Below are 26,426 nucleotides of genomic sequence, written 5' to 3'. Positions count from 1 at the left end.
TATGCTGATTGGCTAAACGCGTACGAAAACGCCCTCACCCGCCATGATTTAAAACGCCGTGTAAACACATACTGTGTAAACACATACTGTGTAAACATTGCATCAACTTATATTTCGCAAGAATGGAGAACAGCGATAGATGGACGGACGGACGCTGAAGTGCAGGCACTTTTGAACATTTTGAACTCCTTTCCGATCTTTCAGTCGCTTGACGTATAAGTTACGTAGACATTCCATGTCCATTATTGTGAACCCCGCAAGACACAACAACAACACAGCTCCGATCACAGCGTTCTCCATCCTCCTGTTGTTAATGTTGTTCTTCTTTGTTTTCGTTGTTGAACGCCGCGCACAAATGACGTCGCTGTCGACCGGCTTACGTCACTTCTTAGTACCCACTGTCGGTGCGAATGCAACCCTTTAAATGGTACTGGGAAATAGTTCGCGAAAAATCGTCCCAGTACTTTAGTACTCTACTTTTAGTTCTGGAACTAAAGCGGTGCGAAAGGGGTTTATGTGAAAGAAGGAAGGGGGACACACACTCTGAAGATAGCGAGTGTAGTGTTAAAGGCCAGGTACACAGAGCGACAGAGAGAGGCGGGGGAGCTGGATTTAAACGCAAGCGCACTGGTTAAGGTAGGAAGACACTGCATTGTTGCAACATCGATCCCCTCAGAGAGAGTCTTCTCATAAACAGGGCAAATAATCATAGAGAGAAGAAATCTGTCACCGGTCGGGGTGGGCACGTAAATAGCTGGCCGTCACCCCTGACTTGCACACCACCATGAGGAGCTGCACCACAGGACACAGCAGGAACAACGGGTAAGTATAAAAAAAAAATCTCTTTATTCACTTAAAAACATCTCTTTAAAACGATTACTGTAGTGGCTTCAACATTCTCTTCAGCAGGATCCAGAGGGAGGGGGAAGTACATGCGTCGCAGCTTAAGCAGACTTCTTCACAGGCTCCTTCACCAAACTCTCACAGCTTTAGCAGGCTCTTCACTGGACTCAGACAGAGAGAAGGGTACATCTACCTCGCAGCTTTAGCAAGCTCTTCACTAGACTCAGACGGAGAGAAGGGTACATCTACCGCACAGCTTTAGCTGGCTCTTCACTGGACTCAGACGGAGAGAAGGGTACATCTACCGCACAGCTTTAGCAGGCTCTTCACTGCTTTTAGCATTTTCTGCAACTGGATTCGAACAAAGAGAAAGGCGAGTATTTTCAACCACATCAGCGGGCCTTCACAGCTTTTAACATCTTCTATAACTGGATTCAAACAGAGAGAAAGGGGAGTATTTTCAACCACATCAGCGGGCCATCACAGCTGTTAACGCCTTCTACGACTGGATTCAAACACAGAGAAAGGTGAGTATTTTAGATCACATCAGCGGGCGTTCACAGCTTTTAGCATCTTCGGTTACTGAATGTAAACACAGAAAGATGAGTGCGTTCGCTAGAACCACCAATGTCTTCCGCAATTCAATCCCACACTCGTGTTTCACTTCAGCCCACACAGGTAATCACACATGAATATATATATATATAAAGCACTGCAAATCTCACAACTCACAGAGAAAGCGCAGGCATGGGGTCTCGTCCACCACTCGATGATGTGAAGCTAGATAGAAAGCGACTTGCGAAGCGTAAATCACTCAATGCAGCTATAAATCCTCCACAAAGTTGCAATCGTCATACGATTCCATACATTTCACAGGGACATCAATTGTTCCAGAATCCGACTAGAGTTCCACACGATCTCACTCGCCCCAGATGCTGACCTCACTTCAGTTCCTCACTTCTTCCTTCAGCCCGACCTTCTCCTTGCCTAGATCCACATCTCTCTCTTCTTCTTCACGAATACTCAACCGCTTCCGAGTGCTTCAAGCCCTCCGACTACCTCCAGCCTTCAAACCCTCCGAATCCCTCGACCTCAAGCGCTCCGAACCTGAATCACAATGCCCTCTTATACTCCCCCACTGCAGCACACGCCCCAATCACCACTCTATTCCTCTCACTCCCACACCTGATCGCAATTCCTGTCATCAATTCCGTCATCCGCCCATACACCAGGAACCGGCAGCCTCCTCGGTCCCCCACCGAAAGTGTCCCCTGCGGAAACTCGGGCTCCATTTCCAGTTCCTGCCTGTACGCGATTCGTCACCCGTGACAAATCGCATCAGCACATCCAAACTGAGGCATCTGATATGTCTGAATGCCAACCTGCACTAAAGAATAAAGTGTCTTAATGTTAAGACTTTAGCCTTCATTTGGTTTGTTTGCTGTGGTTCTGTGTTCAATTGTTCAATTACAGTTTTATTTAAATGTTAAATAATAGTAACTGTATAAAGACAACTGCATAAAAATAAGGCTATTATAAAAACACTGAATAAAAAATTGTTTACCAACACACAAACCTTTCACAATTGCTAAATTGGGCTAAAATAGAAGGCTCCGGCTGAAGATCTGGCTCTCCCCGATGGAGACATTTGTGTAATTAAAAGGATGGATAGTTAATAGTCTCTTACTGGCCTGTTTACAAGCTCCCCATAAAATAAACAAAACAAGTCCTGCAAATGAATAATTATTTTAAAAAAGCACAAATTATACAGACACTTCATATTTAATGGTATTTTTTATTTATTTTTTATTTTAATTGCATTTAATAATTATACTTTCAAGAAAGCATTTGCATTAGGTTTGTAAAAGCTGTTTTTATGCATTTTTTGGCTTGTTTTTTTGTTGCATTTACACAGTTTTGACCAGCAGGCGTCACCAGCGTGTGGTGTTCTGAGTGATTCGAAACAGTGAATCATTTTGCGAAGCAACTGGTTCAATTGATTTGAAGCTTCAAAAAGGTTTGTTTGTTCGATCACTACATTTAAGTGCAGTAGTGATGGGAAGTTCGGCTCTTTTCAAAGATTTGGCTCTTTTGGCTCCAGGTCTTGGCTCCCAAATGGCTCTTCATTTAGTATCACTCAGAACCTTCTATTTTAACCCAATTTAGCAATTGTGAATGGTTTGTGTGTTGGTAAGACATTTTTTATTCAGCGTTGTAATAAAATACTTATTTTTATGCATTTTTTTTTTTACAAAAAAACAAAAACAACAACAACAAAGAACAAAATACAAAGTTACTATTGTTTAACATTTTAATAAAACTTTAATTAAACAATTGAACACAGAACCACAGCAAACACTTTTGGAGTTCATCACCCTTCAAATCCAGAAGAACTCTAACATCACCAAACCTTCAAACCATCAAAACTTTCATCCGAGACTGCATTTGGAGACTTGTTCAATGACCAAGGCAATGCAAGTATCGTACATTTAACTAAACGAAACAGAGGTTTAGTATAAGCAGTAGACCCTGTTGTAAAACGGCACTGATGGCTTTTAACTCAGGTGGTTCTGACTCATTTTCCATAACTGCATTCTCTGGTTTCTCTAATAGCTTCATTCATCCACTTTAGCTCCCTTTTGTATGTGCGCGTGAGTGTATGTATGTTTGTTAGACAAGTTTGTGTTAGTGTTTAGTTAATAAAACTCTTGTGCACAAATTACATGAGTTTCTAATTCTGCCTTGCAAATTAATGTCCCTTTACGATTTTGATCTTTGCTACATGCTCTAATGCATTGATACTGTATGAAAGTATTTTCTGTGGCCACGAAAATATCCGTTCCTGGAGTTGATATGAACTTACACTGAATGTTCGCTGGACGATCAGATTAGTAATTTAATTCTGCTACAGTTACTACTGGCATCTGATATAAATAATTGTAATTAATCAATTAATTTTAATTATTTATATACATTTCCCTTTTGAGCTGATTTGCTACACCTCCCATGTGATTAGCCGCATGTGTATTTTTTATTTATTTATTTTTTTTGTAAAGACAAAATGCAGAAAAATAAGGCTTTTATAAAAACACTGAATAGAAAATTACTTACCATCACACAAACCATTCATAATTGCTAAATTGGGCTAAAATAGAAGGTTCCGGCTGAAGATTCAGCTCTCCCCGATGGGAGACGGCTCTTCTCGTTCACTACAAAGAATCGACTCTTAGAGCTGGCTCGTTTGCGAATGACAGCTCACTAAATTGCAGTATTAATAAATGAACCTGAACATAGAGAACACGAGGAACAGGAACATTGTGACAAACATCTGACAAAGCACAACAGAAACACAAGGACTGCACATCTGCTCGCTCAGTGTTTCCCACTGTTTTATAGTTCTGCAAGAACATATTAATTCTTCCTACTGTTATATTAATTGTTTTTAAGGAGAAGCAGGTGGATGAAAAAGAGAAGCGATACAATGGAGTTCTATTTTTTTTTAAAGAATGGCCAAGATGAATCATCCCAGGCCTCATCATGACAGACATAAAGCTTGTGATGTGACTGAACCTCTGTATGAGAATGTAATAGTAAGAGTTTCCACATTCATAAAAGACTAAACCCTCCTTATCTTTAGCCAAAATGAATTAAATGCTCTTCAGTGTCAGTGTGAAAATGTCAAATGTCTGTATCTGAATGGAAATTCAGATAATACAAAAAGCTTGTTTGAAAAGATTTTAGATTTATAAAGTGCAGCTAATTTGGCAGGGTGGGTTTTAATTTAATGTCACTATAAAATACATTTTCTTTACAGCAACCAGAAATTTGAAATATATTATGTATGAATATTTTAATTCAGACTTTTCTTTTCTTTCTTTCTTTCTGCTTGACAGGAAGAGGCCATAGAACTTGTGAGACAATACACACCGAGTGTTTCCACATCTCACTGAGGGAATATGCAGGAAAATGCCTTTCTCACCTCTCATATTTCTTCCTTTTCCCCCACTAACCCCTTCACTCAGCTCACTCACAATGGTCAACAGCATAATATAATGTTCAACATGAATGCAAGTGACAATTAGAGACATGTTTGGTATCATTGGAAAGGTCTCAGTGCAACTGGCACAATGACCTCAATCTTACAAGAAACAGACTAAAACGTAATACAGATCGTCAGAGTTAAGTTGCTTACTGTGGAGCGTGTGACATTCCCCAGTGTCTTTCATGCAAATTACCATCTTTCCCCAAAAGGTGCTAACTCTCACGTCTAGGACCTGATTGATGCAAATTCCAATCATTAGTTCCTGTCTCCATTTGAGGGATGTTTGTCTCGGTCTGACTACTGCAGGAAATGTTGCAAGAAGATCGGCACGAATCTGTAGCCAGATGAGTCTGTCCACACACTCCATATTATGTATTTTTCTGAAGTCAGGTATTAATATTTTACCCTTAGATGTATCTTTGAGAATTTGATGTCTTGTATTGATCTGATATCTCTGAGTTGACTATGTAATTGGCATAAAACATATTTACCTGACTGATAATAAATTGTTACAGTTGAATGGATTCTGTTTACTCTGTTTACTACACGTTGTATCCTTGTTAACCCATATCTGCATCAGGTTAGTAACGGATCCGGCTAACATTTGGCATTAGTTCAAGTGTACAAGGCCAAAAAGGGAATTTCCATTTAGGTCAACTGAATGTTGTTCGACCAACCTAAATGTGGGTGGGCCTTACCTCTGTTTACTCTAGCTAAGTGCACATGGGAAATCATGACATGACCATACCAAAGCTACAATCAGAGAAATTAATGTTGGTTGGCTTATATCTGTAATAGTGATCAGGACCTCTGACTAGGGATAACGTTCCTTTATTCAAGTATATACAGATCCATGGGGACTAAATAAAAGAATGAACAAGAATGGGGTGGCTATCTAAATAATATTAGTCAATTACCTCTGTCTAGTGACCAAGACTGACGAGCTTGTGAGTATGAGATCTGTATTGTTATAGGAATCCAAATGAACAAGTACAACATTAGAATAATCACGTCAAGATAAATTATCCTTTGAATGATCAATAATAATTGCATTCTAACCTAAACTCGAGGTCATAATATAATGGAGTCAGATTAGAATTGAATTGAAATGAAATTAGTTTGCGCACTGAAAAGAATGAACATGCAGGAAACCTTCAGTCATCATTGGATACCTTTGTTGGGCCAACTGGGTGGACCTTACAGTTATATAGAATAATGCTTAGTATTTTAAAATCCTTTAATGCAGCCTAGATCTTTTATTTGAATATTAGATTCCTGTTTACTATATGGCTTAAATACATTTATAAATTTATATGCGTACAGTATAAAGTTTTTTATTTTATTTTTTTAATTATTGTGAAATGCGATACAAATATAACTGTCTTGAATTGACATTTACAGTAGAGGCAATTGGTCATTTTATGAATATGGAGAAGTTTTTTATTCAGCAGAGTTGCATACAAAACACATTTGCATAGAAACTGGAAGTTATTATAATCACTGACATATTACCTTAACTTGTCTGACATGTTTCCAAACTCAACATTTACTCTTTGTGTACTACTGATGAAAGCCACTGCGAACAAGGTATGAGAGTTTTTACATATTATTTAATAAAAAGCTTGTACATTTCAAATGTCAATTTCAGTTTAAGGTATGTAAATATGTGAAGAATAGAGAAATATCCTTGTAGATGACAAACATTTTTATTTACTCATCTTTAACTACAAAACCAGAGTCGTACAGAATTAAATATTATCTGATCACTGTTATTCATGAAGTGTCTATGGATCTATGACACACATGATCTAATATAATAAAACTCTTTAATAGAGCAACACATAAACCTCTGTTGGACAACAAATTAATTACAATGAACAATTGATTTGATTAAGGACTATTGTGCATAACTTCACTAACACAGACTGACAGTGACTGTTACCATCCTGTATACTGTATAATAACTGTTGTTAATTAAAGGGATAGTTCACCCAAAAATTAAAATTTGATGTTTATCGGCCCCAGGGCATCCAAGATGTAGGTGACTTTGTTTCTTCAGTAGAACACAAACAAAGATTTTTAACTCAAACTGTTGCAGTCTATCAGTCATATAATGGCAGTCAATGGGACTCACGGCTTTGAGAGAAGAAGAAAAAAAACAACCATACACAGACAAAACCAAATTATATAATAAACCCTGCGGCTCGTGACGATACACTGAAGTCTAAAGATACGAAACGATCGGTCTGTGCAAGAAACTGAACAGTATTTATATCGTTTTTTATGTCTGATCCGCCACACGGTCCAACTGTCTTGAGCGCATTCACACAACAGCCGAGATTAAAGTGACAGTGACGCTCTTCTTCTTCTTTAAGGCAGATCGCAAACTTATAAGTGCATTACCGCCAACTATCTCTCAAATGGACCATTGACACTCCTAACTGAGATTGTAGATAGAGTGTCAATGGTCCATCTGAGAGATAGGTGGCAGTGCGGCACATCAAAGGTAAAAACCAATATAAATACTGTTCAGTTTCTTGCACAGACCGATCATTTCGTGTCTTTAGAATTCAATGTATCATCATGAGCCACAGGGTAGAGGTCTGCATTCCCGATCAGATTTCTTGCGACGCGGGATTAAATTCCCGAATAAAACGCGGTTGCGGTCGGTAACTCCATCTCCAGCTCTTCAGGTAAAGGCACCGCAGCTGGTGCTGGAGAAAGAAAGAGTCAATCTGACCTGTGAAACCACATGCAGTCTGACAGACGGATTCATCTGGTACAAAAATGGACAGGCTTTAAAGATCCAGAGCGAAACACTCCAGCTTCAGTCAGAGCGCAGTGATTCTGGCCGTTACAGCTGCGCCGTCAGAGGACATCAACACCTGCCCTCTCCTGCTGTCAGCATCACTGTCATGTGTGAGTAGATACTTATTCACTCAGATTTACTCACACAGAGTAAATATCATGCGGTTGCTGTTGAAATCAAGTCGATAAGAGACAGTCTCAGCCCGTCAGTAATGTAACTGTACCTACACCATCTGACGGCAAAATACATTACAAATATTTTATCAGGTATATTATATTATATTATAACCGGTGTATGACAATGTAACGGTAAGTGTTCCTCTGACTAAACCCTCCTCACCTTTAGCCAGAATGAATTAAATGCTCTTCAATTTTGCTGTGAAAATATCAAATGTCTTTTTGGATAAGTTTAAAGGGTTAAAAGGTTTTTAAATTTAGAAACAGGCAAGATTTAATTTGCTGTTGTCAGTGGTGGTTCTAGCCCACATTAAACTGGAAGAGGTCACTTGTGCTATTAGTGGCACACCTTAACATTTACCTTAACATACTGTAGTAAACAACAGTCAAACTGGCATTCCAAGGACCAGTTTATGGCAGGGCCCCTCTCTAACTGCCGGTGTGGAGGGAGATGTGCCCCACTGTGATTGGATCTTAGTGGAGGAACATAAAAAGATGTTCAGAACCATCAGATGCCAAGACAACTGCCAGACACCTCTAACAGGACAGGAAGGGAGACCTTCTGCATCCACGACCACCTAAGAGAGGACTTCTCATTGGACTACGGGCTGACCCTCACCATCACACTCAATCCTAAGGTTTAGGAAATGACTACCATAAAAATTCCTCCAGATCTCTGGATGCAACAGCAGTGGCTGAAACAAAGAAAGGCCACACAGATCTATCCATATCCATTCATACCCATGTTTGGAGACCTTAAATGGATGCAAACTGCAAGGGATCACTTCATCCTCAGATGAAGTACAGTTTATGTTGATGGCCATTGACTGTTAACACAACAGTTCTTGGAAGCAGACCTATTAACATATTATGGTATGAATAATTGATAGTTCAACAGTTTCCTATCATGTTTGGACTCTTTTTGCTCCTCATGATGCTGATAATAGTTTGAAAGAGGTTTGGTAAAGAAATATTGCATGGGTGAAATGTTAAAGACACTGTTTAACTTTGTACTCCACTGTATGCAAATGAGTTCCACACTAGGGCGGGCAACATCATGGCCACCTTGGACACAAGTTGCCAATCACATTCCTGGAACGGAGAGGCACCAGATTCCAATCTCCTCATCATCAAAAAGAGATAGAACTTGACCCTTGAGAGATAGACCCTTTGTGGCACAACAGCAGTTCAGCATCCTCCAGGTCAGCGCATTGACAGCTACCGGAACGTAACTCTGTGCCCTCCCCACTGCACGCAGTCTGCATCACCAGTGGAAGACGTCTCTAACGCCGGACTGATCACCTGCCTGTGGAACGTAATTATAACCTTACCAAACCTCTTTCCTAAAGACCTTGGCTTAGTTTATACCTGCAGCCTGTGTTTCTCTAACCTGTTTAGATAACATTTACTTGTGGTCAGCATTACGAATAATAGCTATATTATTTGTTCAGAGATAAATAAGCAGTTATTTATCATTAATTCCACCAGAGCCATTAAGTGGTTCCCATAAGCAACATTTCCATAGAAATCTCTTCCATTGCTACATTCAGCTCAACAGCATTGCATTCAGCCGTTCTGTGTTCATTCCATTTATTTGTTTATGCGATTTACTCAGTATCTTCCTTCATATTAATTTGTCTATTATTATCTATTAGCAGTGCATATTCACTTATTGGTATCATCACTAGTTGTTGTATTTACTCTTGCATATCTATTGTTAATAAATTTCATTTATCTTATTACAATTGTGTCTTCTTTGTGTTGATGATCCAAGGCTCTACTAGCTAGCTAAATCACCAATCTTTCAAATAAATCAGCTGATCAGCTCCCTCCGATGTATGCAATTCAAATTATTGAACAGCTTGTGGGAAACACGCCCACATTGCCAAATTACCAGTCTTTGACTGGTGCACTAAACTAAGTGAGGTGGGAACTGGTCATCTGATATACTCATAACCGCACCTTGAGTGACGTGTGACCCAAAATCACAACGTCTTAGGTGACGTGAGTCTAACACACTACAATAAATTCAGGATTATTTCAGGTCATTATTCACTGACATGTATCAGCTGCAATCTAGGCGGAGGGTAAACCAACTCCAGGATAAGGCTAAAAGTAGCCTAATGTTAATTAAATCTATTAACAACACATATCATATCCTGTCTTTTTAGGCAAGTATCAGATATGTGATATCATAAAATATTTTTAATACGAATGAATTTTATTCAACAAAATCACAATTTAATAAGAAAACATTGTAAGTTACTAATTGTAAAGCCATGAATATTTAAAAAGCAAATAAAGTCCACCTTATTCTTCAACATGGAAGTAAGCCATTTTCTGTGAAAGTGCGATACTTCCGGTTCAAAAACCGCTGTTGTCAGACTTTTGTCCCTGTGTCTTGTGTTTCCACGTGTTCCCAGTGTTTCCATGTCCTTATTTGGGTTTTCCTGTACCTGTCCCCATTCAGTTCATTTAGTCCCAGCCGTGTCTGATCTGTTTCCAGGTGTGTCTCGTTTTGCCCTCATTAGTTCTGTCTATTTATAGTGTGTTCTGCCCCTTGTTTGCGGTCTGCTGTTGTATGTCATTCATGTGCATTATGTCTCCTGCTTTCTCCATGTTCCTGTATTCCTTGGCATTTGGTTTCTATTAAAGATGATGTGAACATTATCTCCTGAGTCTCCTCGCTCCTTGCTACCAGCAAAATGTGACAGAACAGCGGACCCAAAAAACATTTACCTCTGTGCCAGTTTCCCGTTTTTTTTGAAGAGTTTTTTTGTTGTTCATCGCCCTTGCCTGCCGAGATCTCCCCTTTGTCGAGTATTCCCAAGTACTGCTCACTGCAGAGCCAAATGACCTCTAGCTCCCCCTCTCTGGAGGTAATGGGTGGAGTTTGACCCACTCCAGCTCCACCTCTGTGAAACTAATGGGTGGAGTAATGTTTAGCGGTAGGGTTAGGTGTGTGTTTGGGGTGTCTACCTCTACCCATTACCTCCAGCGAGGGAGAACTCCAGCTCCTCCCATTTGGCTCTGCAGCGAGCACCCTCTCAGTATTCCTGGGAGTTCTGCAGGCTAGCGATGGCACTCGATGACGCCACCATCCTCTCGCTGTTCTGGCACGGGGCCAATTCCCATCGTCCCGTGGACCTCCCAGACACCACAGGACAGAGCTGGATCCTCCGGTGTCTGGAGAGTGTCCTGCCCCGAGCCAGAACCAGCCCGCCGCCTGATCCTCAGCCAAGCCCGCTGCCGTTCGCAGCTCCCTCAAGCCCGCCATCCACGGGGAACTCTATGCTGCCGTCTTGCAGGGAACACAATGCCGCCGTCCACGGCTCCCTCAAGCACACCGCTGTCCACGGCTCACCCAAGCCCGCAGTCCGTGGGGAAATCAACTTTAATTTCTATTAAAGGGGTGGTTTACTGCTTTTTTTTCTTTGCTTGATTGTGTTTTTGGGGTGCAATATAACATGCCTTCGTGTTTCATTTGTTAAAAAACGCCTTATTTTTCATATATTTCACCTTTATTGTAAGCCGCTTTCTCCTCTGTCATTTGAACGACCGGTTGACTTCCTGATTCTGTGAAACCACTCCCTCAGAAACAGGCAATGGGCTTAGATTGGTTAGTTGGGCCGGTGTGTTGTGATTGGCTAAACTGCGTACTGCACGTTGTCCGGAAACGTTCACTCCCATTACCTTCACGGGTGACAGCTGCATGCGCTCCGGTCAAATGTAAATAATGGTGTCAATATTGCCGTATCAGTTTGAGCCAGAATCAGACCCAGAAAGCGGTAATGAAGAGAGTCAAGCAGAACTTCCGCAAGCACGGCTCTTACAAACGTTTCTGAATGGAAGTTTGCTGTTGTGATTACATATCATTTTTTGAAGTTCGTACACGTTTGTCTTATACACACAAAATAGCATCGAACTAACTGGCTACTAAAACCAAACAGCGTTGGCTTGTGTTTACGTTCTTGATCAAATCGAAAAATTACGTCATAAAGTATACATGGAAAATACATTAACAAAATTAGTACATAATTACAAATTCGGGTCCAAAATGTTTGTACGCGTTTGTCAAAGACACACGAAACATCATTTAACTAACTGGCTACTAAAGACAGCGTTGGCATTTGTTTACGACCTTGATAAAACTAAAACATTACGTCTGAAATTATACATGCAAACACATTTAAAATTATGAAGTCTTACTTACAGGTTGTGGCCCAACAACTGCTGCCTCTGTTTTTAAAGTTGGAACCGCTCCATGTTTTAGTAATAGTTTCTGTGTGAATCCAGCATTGAACTCGTGTAGATTCTGGAAGCTCTTCCGTAAAATGCGCAGCACAGAGAGCTAAATTAGGATTGTAATTGTCAGGAACATGATCAAACATAAATTTTAACCATTGTTGACGAACTACAGCATCCGTAGCAAGCCCGAACATAGAAGACCTGACAGCTGGGTGAAAATAACACCGTTTCGACGGCATGGCTACAACTCCGCAGAACATGGCCTTGCCCCCTTTTTTGCATGTTCCGGAGGGAGGGGTTGATGGGTTTATTTCGTATGCAACCCGGGAAGTATCTCGTTGTAGTCCCATATGAGTCGTTTTTGTAGGCCTGATTTTTAAAAGACGATATCTCCGCTTACGTTGAACTTTCAGTGCAGCAACTTTGCAGATACTGTTCATGCACCAACAGCAACATTATACACTATTTAAAATGAAAAAAGTGAAATCGCAGTAAACCACCCCTTTAAAGATGATGTGAACATTATCTCCTGAGTCTCCTTGCTCCCAGCAAAACGTGACAGAACACCTGTCCCCATTCAGTTCATTTAGTCCCAGCCGTGTCTAATCTGTTTCCAGATGTGTCTCGTTTTCCCGTCGTTAGTTCTGTCTTTTTATAGTGTGTTCTGCTCCTTGTTTGCGGTCCGCTGTTGTATGTCATTTGTGTGCATCATGTCTCCTGCGTTCTCCATGTTCCTGTATTCCTTGGCATTTGATTTCTATTAAAGACATTGTGAACATTATCTCCTGAGTCTCCTCGCTCCTTGCTCCCAGCAAAATGTGACATCTGTAGGGAAATAACGAGAAGAATAACAAAGTAAACAGTAAAACTGCTTGTTCTACAAACCATTGTGTTCATAATTAAGATGATATATTAAAATAATATGATAAGACACTAGTTTGCAATATCAAGCAGCAAAATGAAATGTTTTGCACAGCTAAAAATAGATGGAAGTGTATGACACTGGAAGCCAGACACATACAATTTATAAATGGCCAAATGGCCGTGCCCGCTCTTATGGGAAAAATAAGGTGGATACAAAAATCGAGAAAAGAACATTTACATGATCAAAGAACTTACTTATCTGACTTATATGTCTAGCACTAGTTTAAGCACTCTCAGAAAAAAAATCCTGTTATAACAACTGAATCTGTTTACACGAGTCGCCCCAGAGTACAGTCTGGACGATGGTCCATTGGTTTCTAAAACAGCAGAGCTTATTGGTATAGACGCTTGAGCACGCACATTCTTTTATGTACGTTTTTATGAATGATCTATGCTGTTTGGCTGTACTACAGAAATATTAAGTGCTAACCACAGCGATTTCAGATTTTTATTTTTAATTTAAGACGAATTGGTTAATTAAGTTACAAACAAATGCTTGGTGATGACATCTCTGACTACAGAACAGAGCTGTGTAATATGTGCTGCTTACGTCTGGTTTTTATTTTAAAGCACAACCGTGGTGACAAATAAGTCATATGTGTATATATAATGTGTGTGTATATATATATATATATATATATATATATATATATTAATCACAGTAAAGGTCTCTTTTACTCCTTCTTAAAAGTGCTCACGTAGCTACCTATTGCACAGATTTACAACAATGAGGGTGTGGATACATAAATAATTGGATTTTGAATACCTTAAAGTAAAGTCTCTTATCTTTGTGTTTGTCCATTCCTAAAATACAATAAATTATCATCATTTGCGTAAAATCCCAACTTTGTGCTGATCCACTGACTCTCAAGGAAATCCCCGAGGTGCTGTCACTGAGTGTTTATTTGTAAACAATAACTTCACTAGCTAAACTTACCACTTAACATGGCTACTAAATAGGTAAAAAGATACAATTCTAGAGTTAGCACCAATATTTCTGTAATATGGCCAAATCAATTACAAAATCGCACACAAAGGAATGTGCATGCTCATGCTTCAAGGGTCTACACCAATAAGATTTGCTGTTTTATAAACCAATGGAATTGGGGGTGGTGTGTGTGGCCCCACCCCATTGTCCAGGCTGCACTCTGGAGTACTTGGTTAACACTGCGAAATTAACCTCTTACTTGCATAGTACGTACATCTGCACTTTGTTGTTTATGATGAGGTTAATGGCGAGAGAGCAGAATTCAGTCAGCGAGCATGCTCACTGAACAAAACACCGGCATTTCAGCAATGACTCATCTGAACGCTTCTGATTGGTTATTGCATTAATAAGCTCAACAGATTCGTGTGTGATTGGTTATGCTCAATGCTGTAAAAAACACGTAGACGCAATATGAAGCAGGTGGATTAAAAAACGATTCAGTTGAGAAAAATGATTTTGGTTAGCAGTAGTTTACTGATCCTGGAGATGCATTAGTTTATAATGATCTCTCTACTCTGCTTTTCAATGACAAAGACGAATAACTCCAGACCTCATCATGACAGACGTAAAGCATGTGATGTGACTGAACCTGTGTATGAGAACGTAACGGTAAGACTTCCTCCTTCATGAAAGACTAAATCCTCCTCACCTTTAGCCAGAATTAATTAAATGCTCTTCGGTGTCTAAAATGTTAAATGTCTATTGAATAAGTATTGAAATTCAGATAACACAAAAAGGTGTCCTTTAAAGTTTTCAGATTTAGAAACTGTGTAACATGGTGGGGTGGGATTTAATTTACTGTAACTATAAAATAAATCAAGTTATTTTACACCAACCAGAAATTTGAAGTATGTTATTAGGTGGATAAAAAAGGAGAAATGATTCTGTTGAGTCTTGGGTGAGAAATAAAGAGCAATGGATTTCTGATCATGGAGATAAACTGGCAACTACAATTCATGACTCAAGTTGTTTAGACATTAGTTATTTATAATCTCTCTACTCTGTTGGCCAAGATGAATCATCCCAGGCCTCATTATGACAGACATAAAGCTTGTGATGTGACTGAACCTGTGTATGAGAATGTAACGGTAAGAGTTCCTCCTTCATGAAAGATGAAACTCTGTTCACCTTTAGCATGGAAAAAATTAAGTGCTCTTTAATGTCAGTGTGAACATATCAAATGTTTATTGAATAATATGGAAATTCAAATAACACACAGAGCTACTTTGAAAAGTTTTCTTTTTCTGATTTAGGCAGTGGGGCAGGACTGAAATTTACTTTTAAACAGAGTAATTCAAGTCATTTTACACCAACCAGATATCTTTATGAATGTTTTAATTCACACTTTCTTTCGTTCTTTCTTTATTTCAGATTGATGGGAAGAGGAACTTGTGAGCTTAATGATTTTACATAATAATAAAAGTCCTTTAATGCAGCCTAAATCTCCTGTTTGAATTTGTAGTGTCTTCCGCCACTCGTTCGAAGAATCACGCTCAGTCTTGGAGTTTGATGCCAGAAGATAGACTTTATTATCTATCTAATGAGAATAAAGCTGAGGCCCCTTCTGCAGAAGAGTCTCTCGAATGCCTCTGGGCTCTGGTATACAAGTTTGTGAGGCGAGTTCTTATACATTTGGAGTTTCACTTATGTATGCAATTTTATATTTCTCCCTAAGGAGAAGAGACCTCCTAGACTTGTTATGGTAAAGGAAAAAGCCCCCCTATATTTTTCCAGATGTTGTCTTGTCTGCACCTTTTAGCCACATAGGCGCTTTTTACACAGTGGCCTTCGAACATAATGGAAGATTAAATAGATATATTAATCAAGATTTACCTTGATTATACTGGATTAATTTAGATCTTTAACAATAAAAATCTTCTTCAAATGTTAGATTCCTGTTGGAATGTATTGGCATACATGTAAAGCTCCTTTAAAACAACTGTGAAATGCTAGACAAATAAAACTGTCTTGAACTGACATTAACAGCAAAGGAAGTAGATCATTTTACTAAATATGGAGAAGTGTTTTTTTATTTATTTATTTTTACTTCAGTTGAGTTACATACAAAACGCATTTGCATAGAAACTGGAAGTTATTATAATCACTGACAGATTATTTTAACTTGAGTAGCATGTTCTAAACGCTACATTTGCTCTTTGTGTACTACTGATGAAAGCCACTGCGGACAAGGTATGAGAGTTTTTACATATTATTTAATAAAAAGCTTGTACATTCAAATGTGAATTTCAATTTAAGGTACGTAAATATGTGAAGAATAAAGAATGAGATGAAAATAGATGAAAATAAACATTTTAGATTCCGGACTTTAACTACAAAAGAGTACAAGAGTCATACAGGATTAAATATTGTCTGATCACAGTTATTCATGATGTGTCTATGGATCTCTGACACATGTGATCTGATATAATAAAACTCTTTAATGGAGTAGCACAAAAACCTGTTGGACAACAAATGAATTGCATCAAATGAATGAGTTTATTAAAAACAAATTACCTGCTATAATGTGCATAACTTCCCTAACTGACAGTGATTGTTACCATCCTGTATACTGTATAATATCTGTTGTTAAATAATCCCATTTGTTAGGCTGTGAAGATTGCAGCGGTGATGAAGGTCAGAATGACTCTTTCTCTTCCTCTCATCTTTCTGCTCATGATTTCTGGTGAGTCACAGTTGTTACAGCATCACTTTCAAATGTTCTCTGCAATAGCATATAAAAAAAAATCTGTAATATTTTGTCCCTGATTTTTTTTTATATATTTTTTTTGTGCCAGTCTCAGCCTGTCAGTCACCTTGCATGTTCACACATGCTGACATTGGCTCACATGTCTTTAGAGGGCAGGGCTTAAGTGTGGTTGAAGTTAGTGGAAGTTAGCAAAACAGGTGACATTTTGAAATTAAATGATGGTGTCCTTGTCTCCTGTGATCACATCAACTTGTTGTCCTGGATTAAGATGGATTTAATATTTTAGTCTGCATGTTGATGAGCTTCTTGTTCAGTTGTTTTTTTTTTTTTCTTTCTTCATTTTTGCATTATGAAATTTGTGCTTTTTTGCAACACTGTTCATACTCATTTGCAACATTTTGAATGACTTCTCAGTTCAGCCCCACACATGACATGCAGGAAAAAAATAGTAGGCTAAATCGTGTGCACAATTTACTATTTTGTTCCCTCAATTTATAAATTGTGCACACGATTTAGCAAATCGAGGGAACGAAATAGTAATCGTGTGCACGTTTTAGTAAATCGTGTGCACAATTTATTATTTTTTTTCTTGCATGTCATGTGCGGGGCTCCGTACACAACAATTGATTTATATTGTTAACATTTTCAAAAACTCAAGTTTCACTGCTGTTCTTCAATATGTTTGTATTTCAGGAGTTTTTGGACAATGGAATGTGATTTATGAAACTCAATCAATATGTGCTCTTAAAGGATCCACAGTAAACATGTCATGCTCGTATACGTACCCTCAGCAGTATAAATTGATTGATACATTCTGGATAAAGAGATCGGATATGAAAAGTTTAAAAGAATATCCCGAGTATAAACACAGGGTTGAATACATTGAACACAGACAAAACCAAACTGCTGTCCTCAGACTGCACAACATCACTGAAAATTATGAGAGCGAGTATTGTTTCAGATTAATAACTAATACTGAAGGACAAAAATGGTATGGCAAACCAGGAATTCAGCTTAAAATTTCTGGTAATCCACTTCACACCTTCATTTCTGTTAATAATTTAATTTCTTGGTCCTGGTTAGACAGATGTGTTTCTCCAGCTCTTCAGGTAAAGGCACCGCAGCTGGTGCTGGAGAAAGAAAGAGTCAATCTGACCTGTGAAACCACATGCAGTCTGACAGACGGATTCATCTGGTACAAAAATGGACAGGCTTTAAAGATCCAGAGCGAAACACTCCAGCTTCAGTCAGAGCGCAGTGATTCTGGCCGTTACAGCTGCGCCGTCAGAGGACATCAACACCTGCCCTCTCCTGCTGTCAACATCACTGTCATGTGTGAGTAGATACTTCAACCAGACAACCAATCACAAAATCTCTCTGCATTTGAATACAAGGGGTTTTGCATATGAGCCCCTGCTGGTGAATTATGTAACTACACAATCTGTCTGCAAAGACCAACTTTCACGCTTGAAAGCCATTCATAGCATGTGCTCTGATAAAACAATTATTTGTGTGTGTGTGTGTGTGTGTGTGTGAAGACTTACGAAATGGTTGAATTGCGTGAATTTTATTCAAAATTTTATTATAAACTGTTGTTAAAATGTAATTGTTTGTTGCAATACAAACAAAATATACATAAATCATTCAGAAACTGGCCCAATTTACAAATGAAGATGGAGATCAGACTTGTTCTGCAGTAGTCTGGTCTCTTTCTACCCAGACTTCGGTCCACATATTCTCAGTCATCTTCAATCGCTGATTGTCCTTGTTGATTAGTTTTATTAATAACAGTATGTAAGAAGAACCTTTTCTGAATAGATAAAATGTTCGGAAAGGTGAAACTTCTCTTTAAGATTTGCGCTGATATTAAGGTGGTACTGATAAGAGACCCTCTTGAAAATTGTGAGATAAAAAAATAAAACCCATACAATTTTTCCTCTAGATCCCCCTCAAAATGTGTCAGTGTCCATCAGTGCGTCTGGTGAAATATTGGAGGGAGATTCAGTGACTCTGAGCTGCAGCAGTGACTCAAACCCTCCTGCTCTGATCTTCAGCTGGTTTAAGGAGAATCAAACCTCAGCTGTTGGATCTGGACAGAGTTTCATCATCTCCAGCTTTAACTCCAGTCACAGTGGACGCTACTATTGTGAGGCTCAGAATCAATATGGATCTCAGAGATCAGCATCTGTTTCAGTCTCTGTTAAAGGTATTTAAACAGACACTCCTGTGCTTGTCTTGTTTAAAGGTCTGTCCACTCCCAAACTATATCTATCATCCCTATGTTTAAATACTTTAATAAAAATAAACAATCTTGTCATTGACTTTCCTTTTAGGTGATTGGAATATCTTGTATATGATTGCTGTCTGTGTCACTGCTGCAATTGCAGCTGGATTTGTGCTCTTGTTTCTCATCATCATTGTGCACAAAAGGTCAGTGAGCAGAATATTATTATTATTTTTTTTTTTTTTTCAGAAACATGACAGATTCTCTAATTTTAGTGAATCATATATCCTGTCAAAATGGTCTTTTTCAGGTATTATTAGTTCTGAGCAGTGAAAATAGAAAGGGACTATTTTAAAGTAACACTGTTTATCTAAAAATGTATCTACAAGTATATTTGGCAATGTTTTAGCCTTTTTTTTTTCTTGACATCTTTTACAGTTTTAAGAACTTTTACGTATGCATTTGTTCTCATATATTTAACAACAGGACTAAGAAAATAAATAATGACTCTAAGGACACTCAGCAAAAAAAGGTGGGTAAGTCACTTAGATTCTACACTGTAAAAAAAAAAAAAAGAATGTAGAAAAACAGATAATGTCTTGGTAGTAAATTACCTGTATTTTCTGTTAAATAAACATTTTCCTTTAACTTTAACACACAAACCAATGCAATGCATAATTCAAAATATGAGTAAAACACCTGAAAAAAAATCATGAATTGACATTAATTTATATGAAGTTCTGAAGGTAGCATGTTTCTTATCATACACTTTCAAACGTTACAAATGTGCAGAGCTGAATGTTCATGAATTGCAGTAAAATCACAAAAGAAGTTCCAGTTTATGTCAGAATGATTCTGTTGCAGACGTCTGCAGGAAAGGCCTCTGAATCCGGAGATGCTGAAAATGCTTCTGTCCAAGATGACAGAGATACAGACACAAAGAAACCTGAAGAGGAGGAGATTGAGTACGCCAGCATTACAATTCACCATCCAGCTACAGAAGCCAAGTGAGAAAACATCAATTATTCTGTCTTAACAACATAAATCATTATTTGCAATTGCTTCTTATAGAAAACCACGCCATATAATAAACCAACAGATCACATCATTGTTTCATGGGACATGCATTAAAAGTCATTCTTTGCAAACCAGCTTTAAAAGTCTGTTTAGCTTCATCAAGTTTAATGCTTTGTGATGATCTCACTCTCATATATGTATTTGTCATTTTTGCAGATCTGCTGCAAGCCAAGAGACGGATTTATCTGTGATTTACAGCAGCATCAGATGATCCAGACTAATCTCCAGACCATAAACATACTTTTTCTTTTACTTTTTTGTTTAATTTAATCATGTTTTTGAGTGTGCATTGTTTATTAAGCATCCGCAGATCCAATTCAATTCAAAATTCTGTTTCTCTCTCTCTCTCTCTCTCCATATCTAGACATTTAAAGGATTTGCTGTTTTGTTTCTCATTCAAGTCACAGCATAAATGTAATTTTGCAAAGTAGATACATAGGCTTTTACTTAAATCAAGACCAGACAGGGACATGAACACCTGTGCGACATGTTGATCAAAGTGAGAGTCGTCACATCTGCTCAGCTGGGGGCAAAACTCACCTTCACAGAATGTATTGCCATATTTCATGTGCTAATAAAAAGGTACAAACACTTCAGTGATTTCAGAGTCTTCCCTTGTATTTAAGGCTGGGCAGTTAATAATATCACGTACTTCTCACACGTTTAGTAAATTGCTAAAACTATATGTGAAAAATAAAACTACCGTAATAATACTAAAGCTAAAGAGTGTGGCAACTAACCCCATGCTCCAGAAATCTAGATTTGGGGTGATCTCTTTTCCTTTCTTTTCTGTCAAAACTCAGTAAACTGCTGTACTGTAAACTCAGCCACTAGGGGGAGCTGAACCAACCGAGCACGTGACAGGTGGATTTGTAACTTGCTGACTCAAAGCGCGCGAACGTGCTCTGTAACGCGTGTCATCATAACACGTCTGTTCTGTAAAATGCACCATTTGCACTTTATTGGGTACTGCTGGTGAAGAAAGCTAAGGTATGAGTGTTCATACATATTATCTGAGACAATTGAGAGTGCGTGGATGTTCAACACATCTTATTTATAATGCATTATGTTCACCTTCTCTCTTCTTCTCATGTCTACTGATATACCTTCATCTGATTGACTTTTGGATGTATGCTTTACTGCATATGATATCACACAACCCTGTGATTTTGCAGGGCTGACAACTGTGGTTGTTAAAACAAAACAACAACAACAAAAAACTTTTGTCTGACAGCTAGACATGCTTAGTAGTGAACGATATGACTGGTGCTATAGAGTAATACTGCAAAACAAATAACTTTTCTTTGTTGTTACACCAAACTGCCACAAGATGGTGCTAAAAAATAACAAACGAATGCATGACATGCCAGTCAGTGTGATCACTCCTGCTTTTCTGTAACACCCTCCTGCAGTACTTTTCACACTGTGTGCGTGTTTCTCTACAGCAATGAATGATTCATATTATTTATCTATATCTGCAAATAATTCAAGCTTTGCTGCTCTGTGTTTTGTGTTACCAACTTAACTTAGTAAACATGTCATGCTCGTATACATACCCTCAGTATCTACTGAATGATACATTTTGGATAATGTGTGAGAAACAGAACAAAGACGCAGACTGCACAACATCACTGAAAATGAAAAGAGAGTGTATTGTTTCAGATTAATAACTGATACTGAAGGACAAAAATGGTTTGGTCAACCAGGAATTCAGCTTAAAGTTTCTGGTAATCCACTTCACTCCTTCATTTCTGTTAATAATTTAATTTCTTGGTCCTGGTTAGACAGATGTGTTTCTCCAGCTCTTCAGGTAAAGGCACCGCAGCTGGTGCTGGAGAAAGAAAGAGTCAATCTGACCTGTGAAACCACATGCAGTCTGACAAAAATGGACAGGCTTTAAAGATCCAGAGCGAAACACTTCAGCTTCAGTCAGAGCGCAGTGATTCTGGCTGTTACAGCTGCGCCGTCAGAGGACATCAACACCTGCCCTCTCCTGCTGTCAGCATCACTGTCATGTGTGAGTAGATACTTCAACCAGACAACCAATCACAAAATCTCTCTGCATTTAAATAATAAGGGGCATATGAGCCCCTGCTGGTGGATGGTGTAACTACATCATCTGGCTGCAAAGACCAACTTTCATCCTTGAAAGCCATTCATAGCATGTACTCTGATAAAACAATTATTTGTGTGTGCGTGCGTGCATGTGTGTGTGTACTTGTTTATGCTACATTGAGGGGACCAAATGTCCCCACAAGGATGGTAAAACCTGAAATTTTTTGACATTTTGGGAACCGGCCTAAAACAGTTACAGCTGCGCCGTCAGAGGACATCAACACCTGCCCTCTCCTGCTGTCAGCATCACTGTCATGTGTGAGTAGATACTTATTCACTCTCTGCCTGTCAGACCGATGGCTGAAAGGTTTGGCTGATCAGTATGGTCCCTTCAGCCTCCTGCTGGTCAATGCTGTAACTACACCATCTGCCTGACAACAGCATCTTTGTCCATTGACAGCCATTCAAAGTTAGTCATGTATTTTGAATTTTTTTTTTTTTTTTTTTTTTTTTAATGTACGTGGCTTTCTCCAGGTATTAGACTTCCTAGTGTAAATCAGGGCGTGTGGCTAAAGATAACGAAATAGCTAATTACACTTACATTCATTCATTTATTAATATCTAATTCCAAACCATTGTTTTGTGGCCAATACTGGTATCTTGAACTTATTTCTGAACAGAAATTATTCCAAATAATCTTTATACTTTTAGATCCTCCAAAGAGCGTCTCGGTGTCCATCAGTGCGTCTGGTGAAATAGTGGAGGGAGATTCAGTGACTCTGAGCTGCAGCAGTGACTCAAACCCTCCTGCTCTGATCTTCAGCTGGTTTAAGGAGGATCAAACCTCAGCTGTTGGATCTGGACAGAGTTTCATCATCTCCAGCTTTAACTCCAGTCACAGTGGACGCTACTATTGTGAGGCTCAGAATCAGTATGGATCTCAGAGATCAGCGTCTGTTTCAGTCTCTGTTAAAGGTATTCACTATAAACAGACACTCCTGTGCTTGTCTTGTTTAAATGTATTAAGGGTGAAGTCTATCCACTCTCAAACTACATCTATCATCCCTATGTTTAAAGACTTTAATAAAAATAAATATTCTTGTCATTGCCTTTCCTTTTAGGTGCTTGGAATATCCTGTATATCATTGGTTTGTATGCCACTATTGCAGCTGCAGCTGGATTTGGGATCCTGTTTCTCATCAGATAATTTCAGTTCTGAGCGGAGAATATTAGAAAGATATGGTGACACTGTAAATTTGTATATTTAGCAACAGATATTTCAATGTAAATATTTATCAAATTGCAGCAAGAAGAGTTTTAGTTTTTTTAAATGTACTGTATCAAACTTTGATTAAAAAAAGTTGCTCATACTTTAACAACAGGAAGAAGATAAAAAACAATGATTCTCAGGACACTGACAATCATTTAAATGGCTTTCAGGACATTGAGCAAAAAAAGGTAAGGTTGATCACTGATGCCATTATTTCTGAAACACAGAAATATTAAATCTTACATAAATAATAATAATAAAATATATAATTGCAAGAATAATAATGTGACATACATTTCATGGGCCTGTATGTGAATTGATATGTCACATATTATGACACTTTAAAAACTTTTGCGATGTGGGGAGCTGATTTATTTTTATTTTTGGATTGCTTTAAATTAACAAAAGAAGTTGAAATAATACACTGTAAAAAAAAAAAAAAAAGAAAAAAAAGTTGAGCCAACTTAAAATTTTAAGGTAACCAGCTTCAGCAGATTTTTGAGTTTTCTCAACTTGTCGTTTTAAGTTTATACAATACAAATTTGAGAATCTCCCACAAAAATAAGTTGAGCAAACTCAAAAATTTAAGTTGGCTTAACTTCTTCTTCTTTTTTTTTTTTTTTTTTACAGTGTATGATCACTCTATTGCAGACATCTGCAGGAAATGCCTCTGAATCTGGAAATGATGACAATATACTCTATGCTTCTGTCCAGTCTCAATAAAGACACAAAGAAACCTGAAGAGGATGAGATCCAGTACGCCAGCGTTACAGTTCACCAACCTGCTACTGAAGCCAAGTGAGACATCATTATTTCTGTCTTTACCTTTATGACCTTGTGTGGCCTCTATTTAATATAATACCAATTTACGCTGCTAAGTTCAGTTTCTACAGACATTAAAAGCCAGTCCTTGCACAGCAGTTCTAAAACATCTTTTCAACTTAAGTTGTATGCAATGTGTTGATCATATGTTTTCTGTTTACAGATCTACGGCGGGTCAAGAGAATGATTTGTCTGTGATTTACAGCAGCATCAAAAGATCTACATAACTATGGGATTGAGTCTTGAAAAAACATCTAAACCAGGCCATAATGAGAAATAACTTTCTTGCTTTAGTGTTTGCATTTTATTTAATCATGTTTATTTATTTTTTTGAGTGTGCATTATTAAACATCTGCTTTAGTTAAATGCATTGCAGCCCTTGTAAACCAAAGCCAACTAAATAAACAAACCAACACCAAACACAGAGTTTGGTCCAAGTACCATCTGATAATAGGTCCTGTATATACATATACATGTATATACATATGTATGTGTGTATATATATATATATATATATATATATATATATATATATATATGGGTTGTTGATGTGACATGGCATTTTCACTGTCCCACAAGATAAAAATGAATATAATTAATTGTCGTTATTTAAAATGCAGTAAATCGTTAAACATTTCCTATATCTTATATGGACCTGTTGTTATAAAAACCGCAGTGTTATTATATATTTTTTTTTAATTTTCGAGCCAAATCTCAAAATTGTCCTATGGTGTGACTGTCCCAAGCATGGTTCAGTAAATTACAACTTTTATAAATGAAAATGAAAAGCATAAAAATGTTAATAAATACCTCTGGCATAATTGTACAAGTGTCTATTTTAGTAAATAGCAATAATTTGTTTCATCCATATATTTCTGAAAACATAGGAAATTGATACATTTTGTCTCTGAAAACCATGTCCTCTGGTGTGACACCATATCCTGATTTTAAATTGGCCAATTCAAGAGAAAACTTAATTAGTTGAAGGACCCCATTCATGGTTGTATTACATGGTTGTAGCCCCCTGTGAAGCCCATGACATGTGCAGATGGTCAATTTTTGTCTCAGAATTGTTCAAATATTTAACTTTTTTGGAACCACTACAGAAGTGTTACGTTTTGTTGTGCTTTGGTGTGACACCCCTAAATTATATTTTTTAATTAAAAACTGCATGCTAAACTACATAATCATGGAAAATTATGCAAATGTGTCTTGCTTACCGCTAATGACAGGTTAGCTTGGAATAGCAAGGTCATTAATTGACAGAAAAAGGCTGAAACCGTCCTATGGTGTGACAGAAAATGTCCTCCGGTGTGACGCCTCTACTGTCACACCACAGGACAATTTGATTGAAATGCAAGCAACGGCACTATATGCGCGAGCTGTGTGTTTCTGAGCGTGCTTTCTGCAATTGGGTCGGATCGAAGCCGGTTCATATTCACACCTTAAACAAACCGTACCAGAGTTTGTTTGGAAGCGGACCAAGACCACCTCTTCAGCTGGGTCTCAGTGTGGTTGTTTGGTGCGTACCAGAGTGCGATTGCTGTATTCACACCTGCCCAAAAGGTCCACACCAAGAGGGGAAATGAACTTTAGTTCATTTCAATCGAACAAAACAAGACAGGTGTGAACACACCCTAATAGTTTTTTTTTTTCTTAATTTTTGATATGTCACATAGGACAAATTTATGGTACAGTTCAGTAAAAATGTAAAAAAAAAAAAAAAAGCAGTGAAAGAATTGACAAAGTTAGTGACTCTTTATATTTTCTCAAAGATCAGACTTCATACTACATAAATATATGCATTTCTTTTTCAAAAAAGTTCTTTTACAAAAAAAAGAACTGCCTATTTGTCATCTACCTATATATATATATATATATATATATATATATATATATATATATATATATACAGTATAGACATTTTACTTCTCATTCAAGATGCAGTTCAAGCGAGTAAAGTAAAACATAAGCTTTCTACTTTTTTACAATGTAAAATACACACACTTTTATTTCTACCAGTACTTAAATCAACCCTAGAGCACTGCAGGAACATGAAGACATGTCAGATATAGTGATCAAGGTGAGAGCTGTGACATCTGCTCAGCTGTGGGAAAACTCTCTGTACACGTACAGAATGTATTGCCATATTTCATGCGCTAATAAAAAGGTACAAACACTTCAGTGATTTCAGAGTCTTCCCTTGAATCTAAGACTGGGCAGTTAATATCACATTCTCAC

At 38.0% G+C, this 26,426-nt stretch overlaps 1 protein-coding gene and 1 long non-coding RNA gene across 5 annotated transcripts; both read left to right on the top strand.

The window, feature by feature from the left end:
- Positions 1-7,571: 7,571 nt before the first annotated feature.
- Positions 7,572-25,869, top strand: LOC131546588 (uncharacterized). Of its 2 annotated transcripts, XR_009272750.1 has the most exons (8): positions 20,908-21,028; positions 21,701-21,765; positions 21,841-22,055; positions 22,347-22,411; positions 22,805-23,068; positions 23,215-23,551; positions 23,994-24,161; positions 24,349-25,869. It is a non-coding gene; the product is annotated as an uncharacterized LOC131546588 (long non-coding RNA). The 2 variants fall into 2 exon arrangements; XR_009272751.1 differs by lacking the exons at positions 20,908-21,028; positions 21,701-21,765; positions 21,841-22,055 and adding an exon at positions 7,572-7,804.
- LOC131546555 (B-cell receptor CD22-like) lies at positions 16,212-20,583 on the top strand. Of its 3 annotated transcripts, XM_058786199.1 has the most exons (9): positions 16,212-16,220; positions 16,638-16,713; positions 17,431-17,763; positions 17,839-18,072; positions 18,680-18,943; positions 19,071-19,167; positions 19,448-19,493; positions 19,826-19,968; positions 20,195-20,583. In XM_058786199.1, the coding sequence occupies exons 2-9, from the start codon at positions 16,659-16,661 to the stop codon at positions 20,247-20,249; spliced, it is 1,227 nt and encodes a 408-aa protein (XP_058642182.1). In that variant the 5' UTR covers positions 16,212-16,220; positions 16,638-16,658; the 3' UTR covers positions 20,250-20,583. The 3 variants fall into 3 exon arrangements, 2 of the variants coding, with proteins under 2 accessions (XP_058642182.1, XP_058642172.1); XR_009272744.1 differs by lacking the exons at positions 16,212-16,220; positions 16,638-16,713 and having other exon boundaries at positions 16,727-17,763; positions 19,448-19,497; XM_058786189.1 differs by lacking the exons at positions 16,212-16,220; positions 16,638-16,713 and having other exon boundaries at positions 16,729-17,763.
- Positions 25,870-26,426: the final 557 nt, after the last annotated feature.

This window comes from Onychostoma macrolepis, chromosome 01 (assembly GCF_012432095.1).
Source record: "Onychostoma macrolepis isolate SWU-2019 chromosome 01, ASM1243209v1, whole genome shotgun sequence".
NCBI classification, from domain to species: Eukaryota; Metazoa; Chordata; class Actinopteri; order Cypriniformes; family Cyprinidae; genus Onychostoma; species Onychostoma macrolepis.
Note: the sequence above shows the minus strand (reverse complement) of the source record. Positions and strands in the feature narration are given on the sequence as shown.